The sequence below is a fragment of the Rhinolophus sinicus genome, chromosome 16 (assembly GCF_057876585.1).
Source record: "Rhinolophus sinicus isolate RSI-liver-muscle chromosome 16, RSI-T2T, whole genome shotgun sequence".
Taxonomy (NCBI): domain Eukaryota; kingdom Metazoa; phylum Chordata; class Mammalia; order Chiroptera; family Rhinolophidae; genus Rhinolophus; species Rhinolophus sinicus.
In genome coordinates, this window is record NC_142516.1 from 136,837,620 (window position 1) to 136,856,690 (window position 19,071).

At 38.6% G+C, this 19,071-nt stretch overlaps 1 protein-coding gene across 2 annotated transcripts; it reads right to left on the bottom strand.

The window, feature by feature from the left end:
- Positions 1-556: 556 nt before the first annotated feature.
- On the bottom strand, positions 557-18,650 carry CHAMP1 (chromosome alignment maintaining phosphoprotein 1). Of its 2 annotated transcripts, XM_019742107.3 has the most exons (4): positions 18,511-18,650; positions 14,026-14,145; positions 4,738-4,823; positions 557-4,113 (listed from the first exon to the last, which is right to left on the bottom strand). In XM_019742107.3, exon 4 carries the CDS (start codon positions 4,057-4,059, stop codon positions 1,585-1,587), a length of 2,475 nt encoding a protein of 824 aa, XP_019597666.1. In that variant the 5' UTR covers positions 4,060-4,113; positions 4,738-4,823; positions 14,026-14,145; positions 18,511-18,650; the 3' UTR covers positions 557-1,584. The 2 variants fall into 2 exon arrangements, with proteins under 2 accessions (XP_019597666.1, XP_019597665.1); XM_019742106.3 differs by lacking the exon at positions 4,738-4,823.
- Between the last annotated feature and the right edge of the window lie 421 nt (positions 18,651-19,071).

Sequence of the window (19,071 nt, forward strand, 5' to 3'; positions counted from 1 at the left end):
TTGCTGGCATCGTGCCTAGAAACTCCAGATTTGGAAGCTTGTTCTCAAGGTGCACAGTGTAAATTAAAGACAGAACCAACTATTCATAGTGCTTTCCTGCCTGACTGTGCTCAACAAAGTGATAGACCTGAAACTTTTAAGACCTTCCTAGTAGTATCTAAACATTAAGCCTTCCCAACTGGCATACTAATTTGGATGCCATGAAAAAAAAACACTCCTTGTTCAAAAATGTCCAGGAACACCTTATTTAAAGGCAGTGTCTCAATCCTGGCTACATATCAGAATCCTTATGGCACTAAATGCTTCACATTGTTTAAACGAGGCAGTCAGGACTGCCATCTGCTGGGATTAAACCTTTAATAAGGTAATGTGCACTGAGATTTTCCACAAGGAGCACGTGGTACAGTGATTCTCTAACTTACCTGAACACAGAACTCTTGAGAAAATGCTGCTCCAAGTATGAAAAAAATTAGTGTGCTGAAAAAAAGTGGAAATAGGCAAAAGTAATAGAATTTGGATATCATACAATGAAAAAGAAAACACACACATGAAGATGTTGGTGACATGAAAACCTTTGTTTTTAATTTGGTTGATACACATTTGACAAAATATTTTAGAATAAAATAACCCATGAACAGTCTCACAGTATTTACAGTAACAACTTTAAAAACATAAAATTGACACATTCTCAAACAGAAATGCTATTTATAAAATTTTCCATTGTGAATCTGGAAGACTTTCAGTTCCTACTCATTACCTGATCTGAAGCCCCAACAGGCAGCACATAGGCCCAGGAGTAGGAGGTACATCTCTAACACATTTGGCAATTACGGATCATCTATTGGTGTGAGCTCACAGGGAATTGAAGAGCCAGATCTTGGGATAAGAGACAATGGAAGACTCCAAAGGAAATAATAATACAAGACCTAAAATCATACTCACCTTTTTCAGTTTCGTATAGAAGGCTGCACACAATTTTTTAAACTTACTCAATTTTTCCCCTTTTAGCAGAAAATCAGCAACTCTGACTCCAATTTTCCATGACATAAAAGTTAATAAACATGTAGAAACTGTTCAAGATTATTATTTAAAACTAATTTTGTACGATCAAATAAACTTCAAAATAACTTTTATGATCTGAAAGTACGTTTAAGAGAACAAAATTTCTCAAATTTTTCATGCCTAATTCTTAAACATTCCAACTAAGAATTTCCATTGTCTGAAATTAGTTTCACCAAAAAAGATACACTTTTAACTAGATGATTTAAATTGAGTACAAATTGCTCTTGATTGTTAAATGGAACGCCTACATTTTTGTTATTCAAATGTACTTAAAGAAATTAGATAAATTTTACCCATCTGGAATATACAGTATGAATTTATTGACTTACAAGACAGCCACATAAACAGAGACCATGAAAAAAAAATAACCAAATGCTTATTCTCTGTAGTACTACTGAGACAACTAAACACGGTATACCATACACATCAACATCTACTGATCCAACTAGACTATTTGACTATACTTTCAACAAATGGTTTCAACAACAACTTTGTAGAGCATATATCCGCACTGTTTAAAAATCAAATTTGCTGCTCCTCCAGTGGTGGTTCCAGAGCTTCCATTAGCTTTTTATTTGCCTCTTCATTATGCCGGCTTTGACAATGAGTTAAATGTTTCTTGAAGCCTCGTGGGAAATTTGATTCAAAATTACAACGGGGACATTTAAGTAAACTTTGCCCATGGGCTGCTACATGATTTTTAAGGAGGGATTCCAAAAGAAAAGCCTTTCCACAAATTGTGCATTTGTAAGGGCTATGGACATTATGCTTATTAACCAAATGATGCAAAACAGCACCTTTTTTCATAGCACGACAGCAACAAATTTTGCAATAATACTTTCCTTTTCCACGCTTCATATATTTTGCAATTTCTTCTTCAGAGATAAAAGCTTCCTTTTCTTCGTTAAATTGTAGTACATTTTTGGACTGCTCTGGACTACTCATGTCCATTTTGTTCTCTTTACTAAAATCAATAGATTCCACATCAACCTGCTCTTGATCACTGCTTGATTCTTGGCCCTTACTATCTATTGCATCCAAATCTGTTTTTATATATTCACTACTACTAAGCTCAGCATCAGAGTTCTCTTGGTTGTCTTTCTTGAGCTTCTTTGAGGAAGGAAATAAAGTGTCTTCTAAGAGTTTCTTAGGTGTAGCTAGTAGTTCTTCCTGAACCAAAACGTCACACTTTTGATCATCTATGGCATCTGTCTGTAGTTCATCACCAAGCTCAACTGCCTTTTGAGCTTCTGAGAAGATAGCAGACTTGGGAAGTTCAGGGAAAAGGGCATGTTTCCGGGGCTCTGGAAAAAGAGCACGTTTTCGTGGTTCAGGAGAAGCAGGAGGAGCTGTTTTGGTAGGCTCAGAAAACAGGGCAGGCTTTCTAGGCTCAGTGTCAATGGAGAGAACAGGCTTCCAGATATCGGAGGCCACTTTAGGGGACTCAGATGGCCCAGAAGGTTTCCGGGTCTCAGGGAAGACAGGTTTCTGAGGTTCCATAAAAAAGGAAGACTTCCAGAGATCAGGGGAACCACCACGGGAACTTTTCTGGGACTCAGGAAAATCAAGTGAAGCAGGAGAAGTCTTCCGCTGATCAGGAGAAAGCTTCCAAAGCTCTGGAGACCCTGAGGGTTTTCTGAGCTCTGGAGATCCTGCTGGACTACGGATATCTGGGGACAATGGTGGGCCTGCTTTGCGAAGCTCAGGAGACAAGGGGGGTCCTGCTTTACGGAGCTCAGGAGACACTGGGGGAACTGTCTTCCAATGTTCAGGTGACAAGGTGGGAGTTGTCTTTCGGAGTTCTGGCGGGCCAGATTTCCACGACTCAGGAGACGCAGGGGGAGATTTCCAGGAACCAGGTGAGACTGATGAAGACTTCCAGGATGCAGGGGGCACAGATGGAGTTGGTTTCCAAGGTCCAGGTGATATAGAAGGAATTGGTTTCCAAGGTCCAGGAGACACAGAGGGAGCAGGTTTAGCTGGCTTCCAAGGTCCTGATGATGCCGAAGGACTGGATTTCCAAGACCTGGGGGACCCAGGTGGCCCTGGCTTCCAAGAACCTGGTGACACAGCTGGGGCTGGTCTCCTAGGCTCTGGGGAAACAGCAGGGAATGGCTTCCAAGATTCAGGAGACTCTGATGGGGATGGCTTCCTCGGCTCAGGGGAGACTGCCCGGGCTGGCTTCCGAGACTCTGGAGATGCAGTGGGGGACGGCCCCCAAGGTTCAGGGGAAGCAGCTAAAACTGGTGACTCTGGAGACGACGCTGAAGGTGGCCCCAATGTTTCTGGAAAATGGGAGTGTTTCTGAGGTTTGGGATTAGTAAGAGTAGCCTTTACTGGCTCAGGAGAGACAGGAGCAAGTTTCTGTGGTTCTGGAGAAGGAATAGGGACTGGTTTCTGAGATTCAGAAACAACAGGGACTGGTTTTAGAAGTTCAGGAGAAGAAATAGGGGTAGGTTTTGGAGGCTCAGGAGAAGGAAGAGAAGGTGTCTGTGGCTCAGGAGAAACAACAGGGCCAGGCTTCTGAGGCTCCAGGGAAGTAAGAGGAGTAGGTTTTGGTGATTCTGGAGACAAAACTGGACAAAGTTTCTGTGTTTCTATGGAAAGGGCAGGTACAGGTTTCAGGAGTTCTGCTGAATTAGAGGGCATTTTCTGGTGTTCAGGAAGAGGAGGACTTTTCACAGAATCTGATTCTTTGTTCAACTGATTTTTTGGTTTCTCATTCCATTTCTCTGAGCCTGAATGTTTGGATGTGATGTGATAGTATACATTAGAGTACATCTTGCTGGTGAAGAAGCATTTATGGCAGTGAAATAGCTTTGCACTTTTCTGGTAAAATATCATTTTACCTAATCCACCAGCATCCATTTCATCACAAAATTCTGGATGGATGGTACCCATGTGAATTTGTACATTTTCATAATCTGTGCCTCTGAAATTGCAGTGGTCACACTCCAAACGTACTGATGGTTTACGAAGTTCCTGGAATACTTCCATTTTCTTTTCTGTTACAACACACACGATTATATCTTTAAAAACTTTTCAACAGTGCTGCAAAAAGTAAAAATAAATTATTTTCAGAAAATATGATCTTAAATGAAATGCTGTTCTAGTTAATTCTAAAACTGTGTAATTTTAAGCCTAGGATGGCACATGAATTTATTCAATAACATCTCTATCAAGACTTTGAAGAAAAAGAAATCAAACTAATTTTTAACTGAGTTCCAGGAACTCTGCCATGTCTATATACATCACTTTATTTAATCTTCCTTAACAATATGACTCAAGTATTATTTTTTTCATTTACAGATTTCAGAGAAGTGACTTATCCAAGTTATGTGACTATCAGTGACACAAACCTAACCTCAGAATTATTTACTGCATGTACCTTAGACCTTGACTCTAAAACTCTGAACATCAACAAGCTGTCAGCACACAAAGCTAAGTAAATATCAAAATGCAAGCTAGACTATTTAGGCTGAGCAAGAAACTTTCAATCCATTTCAGAAAGCAGTTTTACTAAACTATGAAAAGATAGCTTTTAAAAAATATCAACATATAATGTTTTATCCATCCTAATATTATTTTTCATTTATTTAATAAATGAATTACTTTGTGTCCCATGCTTTTCTAGGCACTCAGGTTAAAAAGGGTGTCTTGCAATATGGTGCTTACATTAGTAGGAAGGTAAGAGTATGGAAGGCAACGTAGAGAAAGCTGTCAAGGAGACACTCGAGCCGAGTTCCTGAATGTAAAGGAGTCTGCCAAGAAAAAGGGCAATTCACATAGAGGACAGCCTTGAGGCAGGAACTTGCTTGCCAGAAAATGACTTTTTAAACTTTTAAATGCAACTTCTTAAGTGATAAAGCAACAGCAGCTCACTGTTAAAAACATACTCATTTATGCAGTATAAGATAGTCACACAGCATCACTCCCAAAGGAAAGCCACTGTACTTATATGTCACTGAAGAAATGTGCTATGTATGCACAAATGTATAACCACATTCTACACAAATGGGGTGTTAAACATATTGTTCTGCAACTTGCTTTTATTCAATGAAGAGAAAGTGTGGGGGAAAAGAAACAACAGGATTCTGAGACTCCAGGGAAGTAAAAATTATAGGTTTTGGTGATTCTGAAAACAAAACTAAGCTAAGTTTCTGAGTTTCTATGAAAGGGCAGGTATGGGTTTCAGGAGTCCCGCTCAATTAGAGGGCATTTTCTAGGACATTTTTACATACAGTGTAAGCACTGAATTTCCTTGTACATGCAACTTTGAATGTGAGGGTATATCTGAAGGGAAAATTTCTAGAAATGGATTACCTGCTTCAAAGGCAATTTGCAATTAAAATTGATACATTTTACCAAACTCTCAAGAAGTTACAGCATTATTACATACCAACCAACAGTATATATGCAGAACAATTCCCCAACTAACTCATCAACACTGAGTATCATTAAACTTCTAATCCTTGGTATTTCTTAAGTGAAACCTGGTCTCACTATTGTTTTAGTGTTCTTTTCTTTAATGAAAAACATTGAATATTTTCCCTTATTAGCCATGTATATTTTTTTCTACGATATACTTTGTCCATTTTTCTTATTTATAAATAGCTTTTGTACATAAGAGGAATCAGCTCTTTGACTAAAAATATTTACAGTTTATCATTTGTTTCTTGACTTTACTTACGATATTTTTTTTTTACCACACACAATTGTTTACATAAAAATTAAAAATTGAAACTATTTTCTTTTTAGTTAAAGTTTATTGGGTGGCAAGTGTTAGTAAAGTTACATAAATTTCAGGTATACAATTCTGTATTACATCCTCTATAAATCACATGGTGTGTTCACGACCAAGAGTCAGTTCTCCTTCCATTACCATATACTTGAACCCCTTTACCCTCATCTACCACCCCCCTCACCCTTTACCCTCTGGTAACCACTAAACTATTGTCTGTGTCTGTGAGTTTTTATTTCTCATTTGTTTGTCTTGTTCTTTTGTTGGTTTTGGTTTATATACCACGTATCAGTGAAATCATATGGTTCTCTACTTTTTCTGTCTGACTTATTTCACTTAGCATAATAATCTCAAGATCCATCCATGTTGTCACAAATGATCCTATTGCATCTTTTCTTACCGGCGAATAGTATTCCATTGTGTATATATACCACAACTTCTTTGTCCATTTATCTATAGAAGGACATTTTGGTTGTTTCCATGTCTTGGCCACTGTAAATAAAGCTGCAATGAACACTGGAGCACACTGTCTTTATGGATAAATGTTTTCAGATTCTTTGGGTAGATACCCAGGAGAGGTATTGCTGGGTCATATGGTAATTCTATTCATAATTTTTTGAGGAACCTAGACACTGCCTTCCATAGCGGCTGCACCAATCTGCATTCCCACCAACAGTGTATAAGGTTCCTTTTTCTCCACAGCCTCTCCAACACTTGTTATTATTTATCTTGATGATAGCCATTCTGACTGGGGTGAGGTGGTAGCTCATTGCGGTTTTTATTTGCATTTCTCTGATGATTAGTGATGTTGAGCATTTTTTCATATGTCTATTTGCCATTTGTATGTCCTCTTTGGAGAAATGTCTCTTCAGGTCCTCTGCCCATTTTTCAATTGGGTTGTTTGTTTTTTTGTTGTTGAGTTGTATGAGTTCCTTGCATATTTTGGATCTTATCCCCTTACCAGAGGCACTGTTTGCAAAACTCTTCTCCTATTCAGTTGATTGCACCTTTATTTTGTCAATGGTTTCTTTGGCTGTGCAGAAGCTATTAATTAAGTTTGATATAGTCCCATTCATTTATTTTAGTTTTACTTCCCTTGCCTTTGGAGTCAAATTCATAAAATGCTCTTTGAACCCAAGGTCCGTAAGTTTAGTACCTATGTTTTCTTCTATGCAGTTTATTGTTTCAGGTCTTATGCTTAAGTATTTGATCCATTTTGAATTAATTTTGGTACATGGTGACAGATAGCAATCCAGTTTCATTCTGTTGTATGTGGCTTTCCAATTCTGCCAGCACCATTTATTGAAGAGGCTGTCTTTTCTCCATTGTATGTTTTCTGCTTCTTTGTCAAAAATTATCTGTCCATATTTATGTGGTTTTATTTCTGAGTTCTCAATTCTATTCCATTGGTCTATGTGTCTGTTTTTCTGCCAACGCCATGCTGTTTTTATTATAGTTGCCCTGTAATATAAACTAAAGTCAGGGAGTGTGATACCTCCAGCACTAATCTTTTTTCTTAGGATTGCTTTGGCTATTCGGAGTCTTTTGTGGTTCCAAACAAATCTGATGATTTTTTGTTCTATTTCTTTAAAAGGCCATTGGGATTCTGATGGGGATTGCATTAAGTCCATATATTGCTTTGGGTAATATGGCCATTTTAACTATGTTGTTTCTTCCAATCCATGAGCACAGAATGTCTTTCTATTTTTTTGTGTCTTCTTCAATTTCCTTTAAAATGGTCTTATAGTTTTCAGCATATAGGTCTTTCACATCCTTGGTTAAGTTTGTTCCTAGGTATTTTATTTTTTTTGTTGCAATTGCAAAAGGAATTGTTTGTTTTTTTATTTCTTTTTCTGAGATTTGTTAGTATATAGGAATGCAACGGACTTTTCCACGTTGATTTTGTACCTAGCAACTGTACTGTATTCGTTGATTGTTTCTAATAGCTTTTTGGTGGAGTCTTTAGGGTTTTCTATATATAGAGCATCATGTCATCTGCCAAGAGTGACATTGTAACTTCTTCATTCCCAATTTGGATGCCTTTTATTTCTTTCTCTTGCCTGATTGCTCTGGCGAGGACTTCCAACACTATGTTGAAAAGCAGAGGTGATAGGGGACAGCCCTGTCGTGTTCCTGAACTTAGAGCAAAGGGCTTCGGTGTTTCACCTTTAATTATGATATTAGCTGAGGGTTTGTCATATATGGCCTTTATTATATTAAGGTATTTTCTTTCTATATCTATTTTATTAAGTGTTTTAATCATAAATGATGTTGTATCTTGTCAAATGTTTTTTCTGCGTCAATTGATATAATCATATGATTTTTGTCCTTTATTTTGTTTATGTGATGTATTACATTGATGGATTTGCGTATGTTGAACTATCCTTGTGCCCGTGGGATAAACCCCCCTTGGTCCTCATGAGTAATCTTTTGGTCTACAGATATTGGTCTGTAATTTTCTTTTTTTGTGTTATCTTTACCAGGTTTTGGTATCAAGGTAATGTTGGCCTCATAAAATGAGTTACGGAGTACTGTCTCTTCTCCAATTTTTTGGAAGAGTTTGAACAGGGCAGGTATTAGATCCTCTTTGAAGGTTTGGTAAAATTCACTAGTGAAGCCATCTGGTCCCACACTTTTGCTTTTGGGAAGGTTTCAGATGACTGATTCAATTTCCTTACTGATCGGGTTTTTTAGATTTTCCAATTCTTCATGATTCAGCCTAGGAAGGATATATGTTTCTAAGAACTTCTCCATTCTTCTAGGTTATTGAATTTTGTGGCTTATAGTCCTTCATAGTATTCTTGGATGATCCTTTGTATTTCTGTGGCATCTGTGATAACTTCCCCTCTTTCATTTCTGATTTTATTAGTGTCTTTTCTCTTTTTATCTTAGTGAATCTAGCCAAGGGTTTGTCAATTTTGTCAATCTTTTCAATGAACCAGCTCTTTGTCACATTAATTTTTTTCTATTGTCTTTTTGTTCTCTATTTCATTTAGTTCTGCTCTGATATTTATTATTTCCTTTCTTCTGCTGCCCTTGGGTTTCATTTGTTCTTCTTTAGCTAGTTCTTTAAGGTGTAACGTAGGTTATTTATTTGGGATTTTTCTTTTTTCTTTTTTTTTTAGTTAGGCCTGTAATGATGTAAATTTCCCTCTTAAAACTGCTTTCGCTGCATCCCCAAAATTTTGGTAGGATGTATTTTCATTGTCATTTGTTTCTATGTATCTTTAGATCTCTCCTCTTATTTCTTCTTTGACCCAGTCATTCTTTAAAAGTATATTGTTTAATCTCCACGTATTTGTGGTTTCTCCTTTCTTTTTAAAGTTGATATCCAATTTCAAAGCCTTGTGATCAGAGAATATGCTTGGGATGATTTCAATTTTCTTAAATTTGCTGAACCTAGTTTTATGTCCCAATATATGGTCTATCCTTGAGAATGTTCTGTGTACACTAGAAAAAAATGTATAGTCTGATGTTTTAGGATGAAGTGCTCTATAAATGTCAATTATGTCCATTTCATCTAATGTGTCATTTAGGGCTGGTATTTCTTTATTTGTTTTCTGTTTGGATGATCTATCCATAGCTGTCAATGATGTACTTAGGTCCCCTAGTATAACTGTGTTTTGGTCAATTTCTCCCTTTAATTCTGTTAGTAGCTGCTTGGTATATTTCGGTGCTTCCTGATTGGGGGCATAAATGTTGATGACTGATATGTCTTCTTGTTGTACAGTCCCCTTTACCCTTATGAAATGTCCATCTTTGTCTCATTACCTTTTTTACCCTGAAGTCCGTTTTATCTGATACCAGTATGGCTACACCTGATTTTTCTGGATACCATTTGCTTGGAGTGTCAATTTCCACCCTTTTACTTTGAGTCTATGTTTGTCCTTGTAGCTGAGATGTGTCTCTTGGAGACAGTATACGGTTGGGTTTAGTTCTTTGATCCAATCTGCTACTCTGTGCCTTTTTATTGGTGAGTTCAATCCATTTACATTTAGGGTGATTATTGATATATGAGGATTTCCTATCATTCTGTCTTTAGTTTCCTGGTAAGACTGTGTCTCCATTGTTTCTTTGCCTTTTTGTTGTTGTCAATAGAAAGTTGTCAATACCACCACAATTTCTGTGTGGTGGTATTCTATGATTTTTCCCTCTGTTTATTCTTTTATTCCAGTATGTATTTCAGTTCTGGATTTTTTTTTTTTTTTTTTTTTTTTTTTGAGTGGTTACCATTAAGTTTATGTGAAAGAAAGTTTGACATTTAGAGTATTCCATTTTCTTCAGCATGCTTACTTTCTCCATTCCTATATTCCGGTTCAGGCCTTTACTCCCCCCCCCCCCCCCCCGCCTTTTATGCTTTGGTTGCCACAAATTGTCCCTGTTGATGGTGGTCTAATAGCCTCCTTTAATATTTCTTGTAGGGCAGGTCGTGTGTTAGAAAATTCTCTCAGCTTCTGTATGTCTGGAAAGGTCTTTATTCCTCCTTCATATCGAAAGGATATCTTTGCTGGATATATTATTCTTGGCTCACAATTTCTCTCTTTCAATAGTTTGAATATTTGGTTCCACTCCCTCCTGGCTTGTAGAGTTTCTGCTGAAAAATGTGATGATATTCTAATGGGCTTTCCTTTGTAGGTTACCATCTTCTTTTCCCTGGCTGCCTTGAGGATTCTTTCTTTGTTGTTAATTTTTGACAGCTTCAATACAATGTGCCTTGGAGAAGGCTTGTTGGGGTTGAGGTAATTAGGTGTTCCATTTGCTTTTTGGATTCAAGGATCCAATTCTTTCCACAATTTTGGGAAGTTCTCATCAGCCCTGTGGGCCATAAACGGATCCCTAACAGTCCGAATTCTTCCCTATCCCGCAGCTGCGGTAGTTCCGGGATGCAGCAAGCTCAGAGCACCAAGCGAGGTCTGCGTCCTGTGCCCCGTCTCCGCACTTCTCCCTTCCCTCCTCCCCCACTCATGCAATTTGCCCGCCTTAAGGTGACTTCAGTAGTGAGCCTCTTAATCTTGCCTGACTGCTGTGCAGGGAGTCCTTTGTGGAGTTACAGTTGTTCATTTTGTTGTAAATTCCAGGGGAGATTTCCAGAGTCTCACCTCACGCCGCCATTTTTATGACGTCTGAAAGTATTTTCTTCATGACTCTTTTAAATCATGCTTTCCCACTTCATTATTTTTTAATCAATATTTTCTCCTATGATTTTGATAATTTCATTCTTTTTTACATTTGTATCTTTAATTCATCTGGTATAAAGAGGTGAGGTAGGGATTCATCCTATGTTTGCACCCCAAATGAATAGTTCAGTTGTCTCAACAACACTAATTACACAACCCTTTTTCTCACTGATACGTAACGTTCCATTTATTATTTACTAAATTTCATGTACATGATTCTATTCTGGACTCTATTCTCCACCAGTTCCATCTAGTATGCTCTCCTCAGCATGAGACTCCAACAAGTGCTAAAACATATTCTATAACTAACATATACAATGAGTTTATTCACTAAGTGGATTGCAAAATCTTTTCTCATTAAATTACGCCCCATTAAATTTACCAAAAGTAACAGCCATTACTAAGAGCATACAATGTGCTTTGCGTTAACGGTAACTGTGGTCAAAATATACTCTTTCCATGAACTGCTCCTCAAAAAAAAAACAGTACAGATTAGAAATACTTACTTATAACCACAGGATCTCCCATTATTAATTTAAAAAACAGTAATTAAAAAAACGTACTATCATTTCTAATTTTGATAATTTGTTTTTAAAGATGTTATTAATGACAATATTGTTTTCTATCACCCGTATCAGTGGTGATTCATTTGTATTTTTGAGGTGTCTAAAGTTAAAAAGGTGATAACTGGAGAAACAAACTAGTGTTTTGGAAAGCATCAGCTCTTTCTGAGTTACCCTGCAATTATCCTGTCTTTTAGAAAATTGTGTTTAGGGCTAGACGAACTACAAAAAAAAGAAAAACATAATCACTTAGTAATAAAGAATATTCTCTAAAAAGAATCTTAACTTAAAAACATAATGAAGAAAACATGGAGAAATAATAGGTTACGTCAGTAACCCCATCTGGCTTTAAGTGACAATAATGAACAGTCAAGTGATGCTCATATTAGAGAGGTGAGGTATATTGTCACATATCATATCATTATATCATATCATTATCATGTCATGTGTCAAATATATTATGGCATAAGAGGCTGAGCTCAGGTTTGCTGGTTTTGAGTCCTGGCTCCACTATGTGGCTTTTATCAAGTTACTAAACCTTTCTATGCTTCATTTTCCTCAACTATAAAATGGATGTAATATTTTATAGCATGATTAGAACAATATCTGATAAACAGCAAGCACTCAGTGTTAACTATCATTATTATTATTATTATTATATTACTATTCTGGACACTACCATGTAGCCTCTAAAATACAGACTCCTTCAGTTTGTGGTAATTAAATAGTCCCAAATCACCTTGTAGCTGACCAGCACACAGTAGCTTATCCAAAACAAGTCTTACTTGTGACAGGCAGAGAAGCATTACTTTCATGATTTCTGTCCGAGTTTCTTAAGCATAATTAAACAAACTGTTAGCTATAGAAACCTTTCCCAATTTCTCAAGCAATTCGTATACAGTATGGAGAAAGTACTTTTGTTTTCTCATTTCAATGTAGTACATACTTAACTACACACACCCCTTTTTGCATAATGCGTAGTCTCATTAACAAAACAACTTTCTTCCTTTCCTATATGCTGCTTCATAAAGTTTTACCAACAGTAATTCATAAACTAGTTCATCAAAAAGCCCATAAGTATAATACACGGATTAGATTATAAACTTTAAGGGTAAAGCACTTTTTCTTCTACTCTTGCAGAAAAGTCTGAGGACATTGTTCTATAGTTAGGGAGGTTTTCTAAAAATGCTCTGGCAAACTTACCAAATAAAATACAGAATAAAACAAAACCACATCTCAAAAATGGACGTCTCTGACACAGTGCAACAGTAGAGAGCTGGTCCCTCTTTCTCCCTTTCTTACCTCTTTGGAAATTTTATACTAACCCTACATTTTACAGCTGCTCCTATAAATCAGTGCCTGTTTTTAATGAATACCACTTAGCCTAATGCCCAGTGCTCTTGCCTCAATCACCTCCAGCTACCTCAGCTTCTCCGAGTAAACGGAATCCTTTTATCCTCGATTGCTGCCTGCTCAATCTGTCCATTCACCAGCTTTCCCACCCTTCATCTAGGGCCATTCAGTAAATATATCATCCGTTTCCATTCCCTTTCAGTTTGTATTAAATCCCGATGTCTCCTCAGACTTCCATATCATTCCCTCTCTCCCAACTGGCCCTCCGTCTTTTCTCTTCCTACCAAAAACTCTTCTGGACAATCTCAAAATTTCTACTACCCATACCTGCCTACTACTAAGCCTCACTATCATACTCCAATAACTTATTCGTTTAAAAAAAAAATTAAAAAGAATGTTACAGAATTTACCTCTCTAACCCCAAATTCTATCAGATACATCCATATCAACATACTGTGTTTCCCCGAAAATAAGACCTACCCATACAATCAGCTGTAATGCGTCTTGGAGCAAAAAATTAATGTAAGAGCCGGTCTTATTTTACTTATCTTATTACAGTAAAATAAGACCAGGTCTTACGTTAATTTTTGCTCCAAAAGACGCATTAGATTGTCCGGCTAGGTCTTATTTTCGGGGAAACACGGTATGTTCAGACATCACTTGATATGGTGTTTGCTTTTATAGAGGTTTTTCTCCAAGAAATCTAAGCACTTGTCAAAAATGTTCTCATCATAAAATATTCTCCTAAGCTTTTTAAAAAGAGAGAAATGTTAAAAGCAAACAAAAATATATGCAAAGAAATGAGTAACAAAGCCACATCTCATAAATGGACGTCTGACACAGTACAACAGTAGAGAACTGGTCCCTCTTTTAGCCACACACCCTTTCCCGATTGCTATCCCAGTCTTGTGGTCCCTTTCAGTAAGTAAAGCTCTATTACCCTCTCCTTATTTCTACTTTCCATTGACTGTATTTCTGCCTTCCTTACCTCTTTGGAAATTTTATATTAACCCTACATTTTACAGCTGCTCCTGTAAATTAGTCCCTGTTAGAATAATACTTTATAAATCCAGGACAAGTAGAGTGGGAAAGAAATAAGGACCAACATGCTTTTCCCTAGTAGACTTACCAGCTGTCTTAACAGAAATCTTAAAAGTGGTCTTCAAAGGGCAGCAAGTCTACATGGCTTTTTGACTAAACCACAGAAAACAGTCTGTAGTACATGAAGGACAAAGATGAGAAGTTGAACCTAAAAAAGATAAAGAAAACGTAATCAAAATTACATCTCTGTGATAATTAGTGCCCCCGTAATACAATTCTGCCTATTTCTCTCCCTAATCTGCCCCCTCCAACAGTGAGAGAAGTCCAATCCAATCAGCTAGGATACTTATTTAATGAACTGACACCAAATACAGTAGATACTATCGATGACACCGTCCCTGTCTCATTCCACTTTAATAATAATGCTCACGTATATAAACAACCCTTTTTCAAACCCACCATCTAACTTCAGCTGATGTGACAAGCTCTTAGAAGACTGCTGTCGTAACTACAAACTACAAGAGCAGCTGCCATTTTGTCAATTATCCATACTACCCAGCAGAGCAGCAAATTAACAGGCAGTGGAAGGGACAACATAATCAACAGAACAAATAGGCAAAGAAAGAGGCGTCTGAAAAAAGGATGGTGGTGCTTCAGTGACTGTTCATGCCTTTTCATGCATGAATTTCAAAAAGACTAAAGGTCAGGGTAAGTTGTTGACTTGAACAGAATGAGATAAACTGGCCATGAAAAAGCTAGACAATGGCTCACATACTCTTCTGATTAAGTTCCAACACATTTATCTACCCTTCCCTCTATTCCCTACACTTCTCAATTGCTTTTTTTTCCTACTGCTTTAATTCTGATGCCTTATTTCCCTAACACTAGTCTCACTTCCTTCCAATCCACTCATCATACTGCTACCAGTCATCTTCCAAACATAAAAACCTAATGTGACTTGTCTGCTCACAATTCTTCAAGGTAAGCCCAACACCTACAGTACAAAATTTGAACATGGCATATAAAGCTCTTCACAATCTGGCCCAACTGTACTGCATTCTCAAAGTACTTAAGCACCTGTAATTCCCTGACAATTCAAGCTTCTGGCCCTTTGCTCAAGGTATTTCCTCTCCTTTACATTCCACATCTTGCCACCCTGTCGCCAGGCAAGTTCCTCCATTCTTCAGGTGAGACTGCTTCTTAAAAACTCGTCAATTCCCCAACCTTTCCCAATATTCCTTGGACCCCCTGCCGTATACACTCCTCCGATGTAGTGGTCACCCTCTGGCACTACAGCCTGATCCCATACCAAGGCATGGGCTCCTGGAGGGCAGGGACTACCCATTCACCTCGGTAACCCTTGCACATCCCTGGTACATAGTACGTGCCCAGGAAGTATCTGTTAATCTAAAATATTCTCTCATGAAATTTGGGGCTTGCTCTTAGATTCACAGGATTTTAAAACTATAAAGACCTGAGCTACCATCTAGTTTCGAAGTCATTGGATTTTCGGATAGGAGAAGACCCCAGGAACCACCTAGTTTAAAACTTCAATTTATAGTCGAGGAACTCAAACCTAGACATTAAATAACTTGCTCAAGATCAGGCAAATAATCAGCATCTGACAGAGGACCAGATTAAGGTTCTGCTATCTATCCAGGTTCTTTCTTGTTCATCTTGACAAACCTAATACAGTGAAATTCAGTTAAGATCTTGAAAAGGCAGTACAGTAGCCAAAATCAACAAGATGAAATTTACCAAATATTTAAAATCCAAATATCAGATATAGAGAACCTTAGAGAACTGCATTCCATATTCTCCATTGGGCAGGGTATCCCAGTGGATCACTGTCTCCAACTCTTTAAAAGAGCAACTAACACTAGGGAACTTGCAAAAGAAAACAACTAGGAAGGCAGGCAGTTTTTAAAAGCATATCATTTGTGAGTACAGGCACTTAACTTCAAAAGGGGAAGAAATATGGACAATATGTAAGCTATCTTAGAAGCAACAAGTGGAAGCCAGCAAGAAAACAGATTTCAAGCTCAACATATAAAGTTCTACGAACTACTCAATCATGGACTACTCTACTCAATCATAGAAAAGACTGCTTTGTCAGGCAGGAGCCCTCCATATTGGAGCCAATGATCAAGACAGGACTGGAAGGAACCTCAGAGGACTTGAGACCTACCTCTTCATTTTACAACTGAGAAAACTGATGCTGAGGGGAAGTGACTTCTCAAAGATCACACGAATTAGGTTAGAGGAAGCAACAGAAGACCATAGTTTCCTAATTCTAGATCTCTGCTGTAACACAGTTCTGTCTTTCACAGGAATGTTGCAGAATCAAGTTCAGAATTCAGCTGCTGGGTACAAGCTAGACACTGACATTCCTTCCAGTTTTAAGATTCTAGCAATTTTTTTTTTCTAATTTTCAGAGCTCCTAAGACTAACCATGAAAGTAACTCAAAAGTACCCAGTTAATAAAAATTTACCTCACCTTACTTTTTACCACCCTCTACAGGCTTCATGTTGTCTCTAAAATACATAAGTTTTAATCATTAGTGTTTTGCCAGTCCATCATCCTGTATTTTTCAACGAGGTTCTATGCCATATGGCATCACACCTATTTTCCATTCCAATCCAATTTCTTCCTTAAAGTCTAACACCATTGGTCATTTTAAAAAACATTTTGATGTCAAGATTTTAAAATTAAAACTCAATAGGTAGGGCATGTTTAAAGCTAACTGGGTTCTATGCATATAAATACTAGCATTGTTCTTTAACCTAGATGATTTTTTTAAAAATTAGTAAACTTTATTTTTAGAGCAGTTTTAGATTTAAAGAAAAACTGAACAGAAAATTCTGTTTTCACATTACCTGTCCGCACATTTCTCCTATTATTAACATCCAGTATTAGTGTGGTATATTTGTTACAATTAATGAACAAATATTGATATATTATTATTAACTAAAATCCACAGTTTACATTAGGGGTCACTTTACATGTACAGTTCTGTGGGTTTTCATAAATGTAGGGTCATGTATCCACCATTGCAGGACAATACAGAACACTTCCACTGCCATAACAATTCTCTGTGCTCCTACTGTTTCCCTGAAAATAAGACCTAGCCAGACAATCAGCTCTAATGCGTCTTTTAGAGCAAAAATTAATGTAAGACCCGGTATTATATTATATTCATTATATTATATTATATTATACCGGGTTTTATAGTAAAACAAGACCAGACCTTATATTAATGTTTGCTCCAAAAGATACATTAGAGCTGACTGTCCAGCTAGGTCTTATTTTCGGGGAAACACGGTAACAACCATTGATCTTTTCACTATCCCTGTAGTTTTGCCTTTTCCTATACATTTAAAAATATTGTGTTAAAAGATAACAGAAAACTTACCATTCTAGCCATTTTAAAAAACACGATTAAGTACATTCACAATATTGTAAAACCATCACCATTATCCATTTCCAGAACTTTTTATCATCAGAAACAGAAACTCTGTACCCATTAAACAATAACTTCCCATCCTTACCCCACCTCCCAGCCCTTGGTAACTTCTATTTGATTGTCTCTATGAATGTAATCCTACATTCGTCCTTATGCGTCTGGCTTATTTCACTCAGCACATCTATACTACAGCATGTATCAGAATTTTAGGCCCTGTTAAGGATGTATATACCACAATCTGTTTTCCATTCATCTACTGATAGGTATTTGGATTGTTTCCTCCTTTTGGCTATTTTGAATAAGGCTGCTAGGAACACTGGCATAAAATATCTATTTCGTCCCTGCTTTCCATTCTTAGGAGTTTATACCAAAGGGTGAAATTGCTGGATCACAAAGTAAGTTTACAAATTTTTGAGAAACCACTAAACCATTTCCACAGCTGCTGGTTGCACCATTTTACATCCCCTCCAGCAATGCACAAATGTTCCAATTTCTCCACATCCTCGCCATCACTTGTGATTATTTTGATAATAGCCACCCTAGTGGTTACCACATGGTATTTCATTCTGGTTTCATTTCATAACTTTGATGGCTAATGAACATCCTTTGATGTGCTCATTGGCCATTTTCACATCTTCTCTGTAGAAATAACTACCGAAGCCTTTGCCCATTTTTGAATTGGATTGCTTTTCATTGTCGAGTTGTAAGAGTTCTTTACATTTTCTGGATACTAATCCCTTATCAGATACATGATTACATTTCACCTATTCTGTGGGTTGTCTCGCTGATTTTAAAACAGCAACGATGACAAAAGCCCACGCAGACTACGGGCAGAGAAAATTGTATGTAGGGTTGAATGCATTCCTTGAGAGCCAGAACCGACTTCCCAGCAGGGTTTTAAACAAAACGTTTCCTGCCTCCCCACACCCAAGTCCCAAAGAGTCCACCCCGCCCGCGGCCTCTGGGGAGGAGGGGTCCATCCGCCAGGCCCGGCGTGAGCGAACAGGGTGCAGGCCCCTCCGCAGTGGATGCCCTAGGCTTCCATGGGACGCGGGCCTCGGGGTCCGCGGCTCCGGACTACGCCCCTCCCTACCCTCCCCGCTGCTCACCGTTATGCCGCAGCGGCGTCCAGGTGAGCGAACGTCGCCGGGAGGCCGGGCTCGCGGCCCCAGGCTGCTCCGCGAGGCCCTGCAGAGCGGCGGCCCTCCGAATGGCGGCGAGGCGCAGGCGCGAGCTCCAGACAGGCGAGCGTGCGCGCGGCCGTAGGACGGGCGGGCGGGGACTGACAGGAAGCGAGTTTGGCACCGCGCGCCCTTCCGCCCGGGCCAATCAGATCGCTGATCTCCGGGCGCTTCTTTGCTGAGTGTGTCGGCGCGTGGAGTAGCCCACCCAGCCCCCGGAAGTGACGAGTCTCCCGCCTGTTCCAAGAAGTGCCTCTCGCGGCCGCCCTGGGCCACACCTCTGGAAGTGCCTGCGCCTCGGCCAGGGCTGCGGGGGCGGGGTTGGGGGTGGTCCTGGCTGTCCTCACCCAGCGGAGCATCGCCCTCCGTTGCCTTCCTGCGGGTCAAGGGGCCGAGCCCCAGCTTGGGGTCGCTCAGCCGTGAAGGTGCCGCGAAAGGAAGAGCACTGGAGTTTCAGATTTGCTGCCCGAAAGCCGGTAGAATGTGTTT

Coding starts and splice junctions, on each gene's coding strand:
- CHAMP1 (XM_019742106.3), bottom strand. CDS start 4,059: ATGGAAGTATTCCAGGAACTTCGTAAACCATCAGTACGTTTGGAGTGT.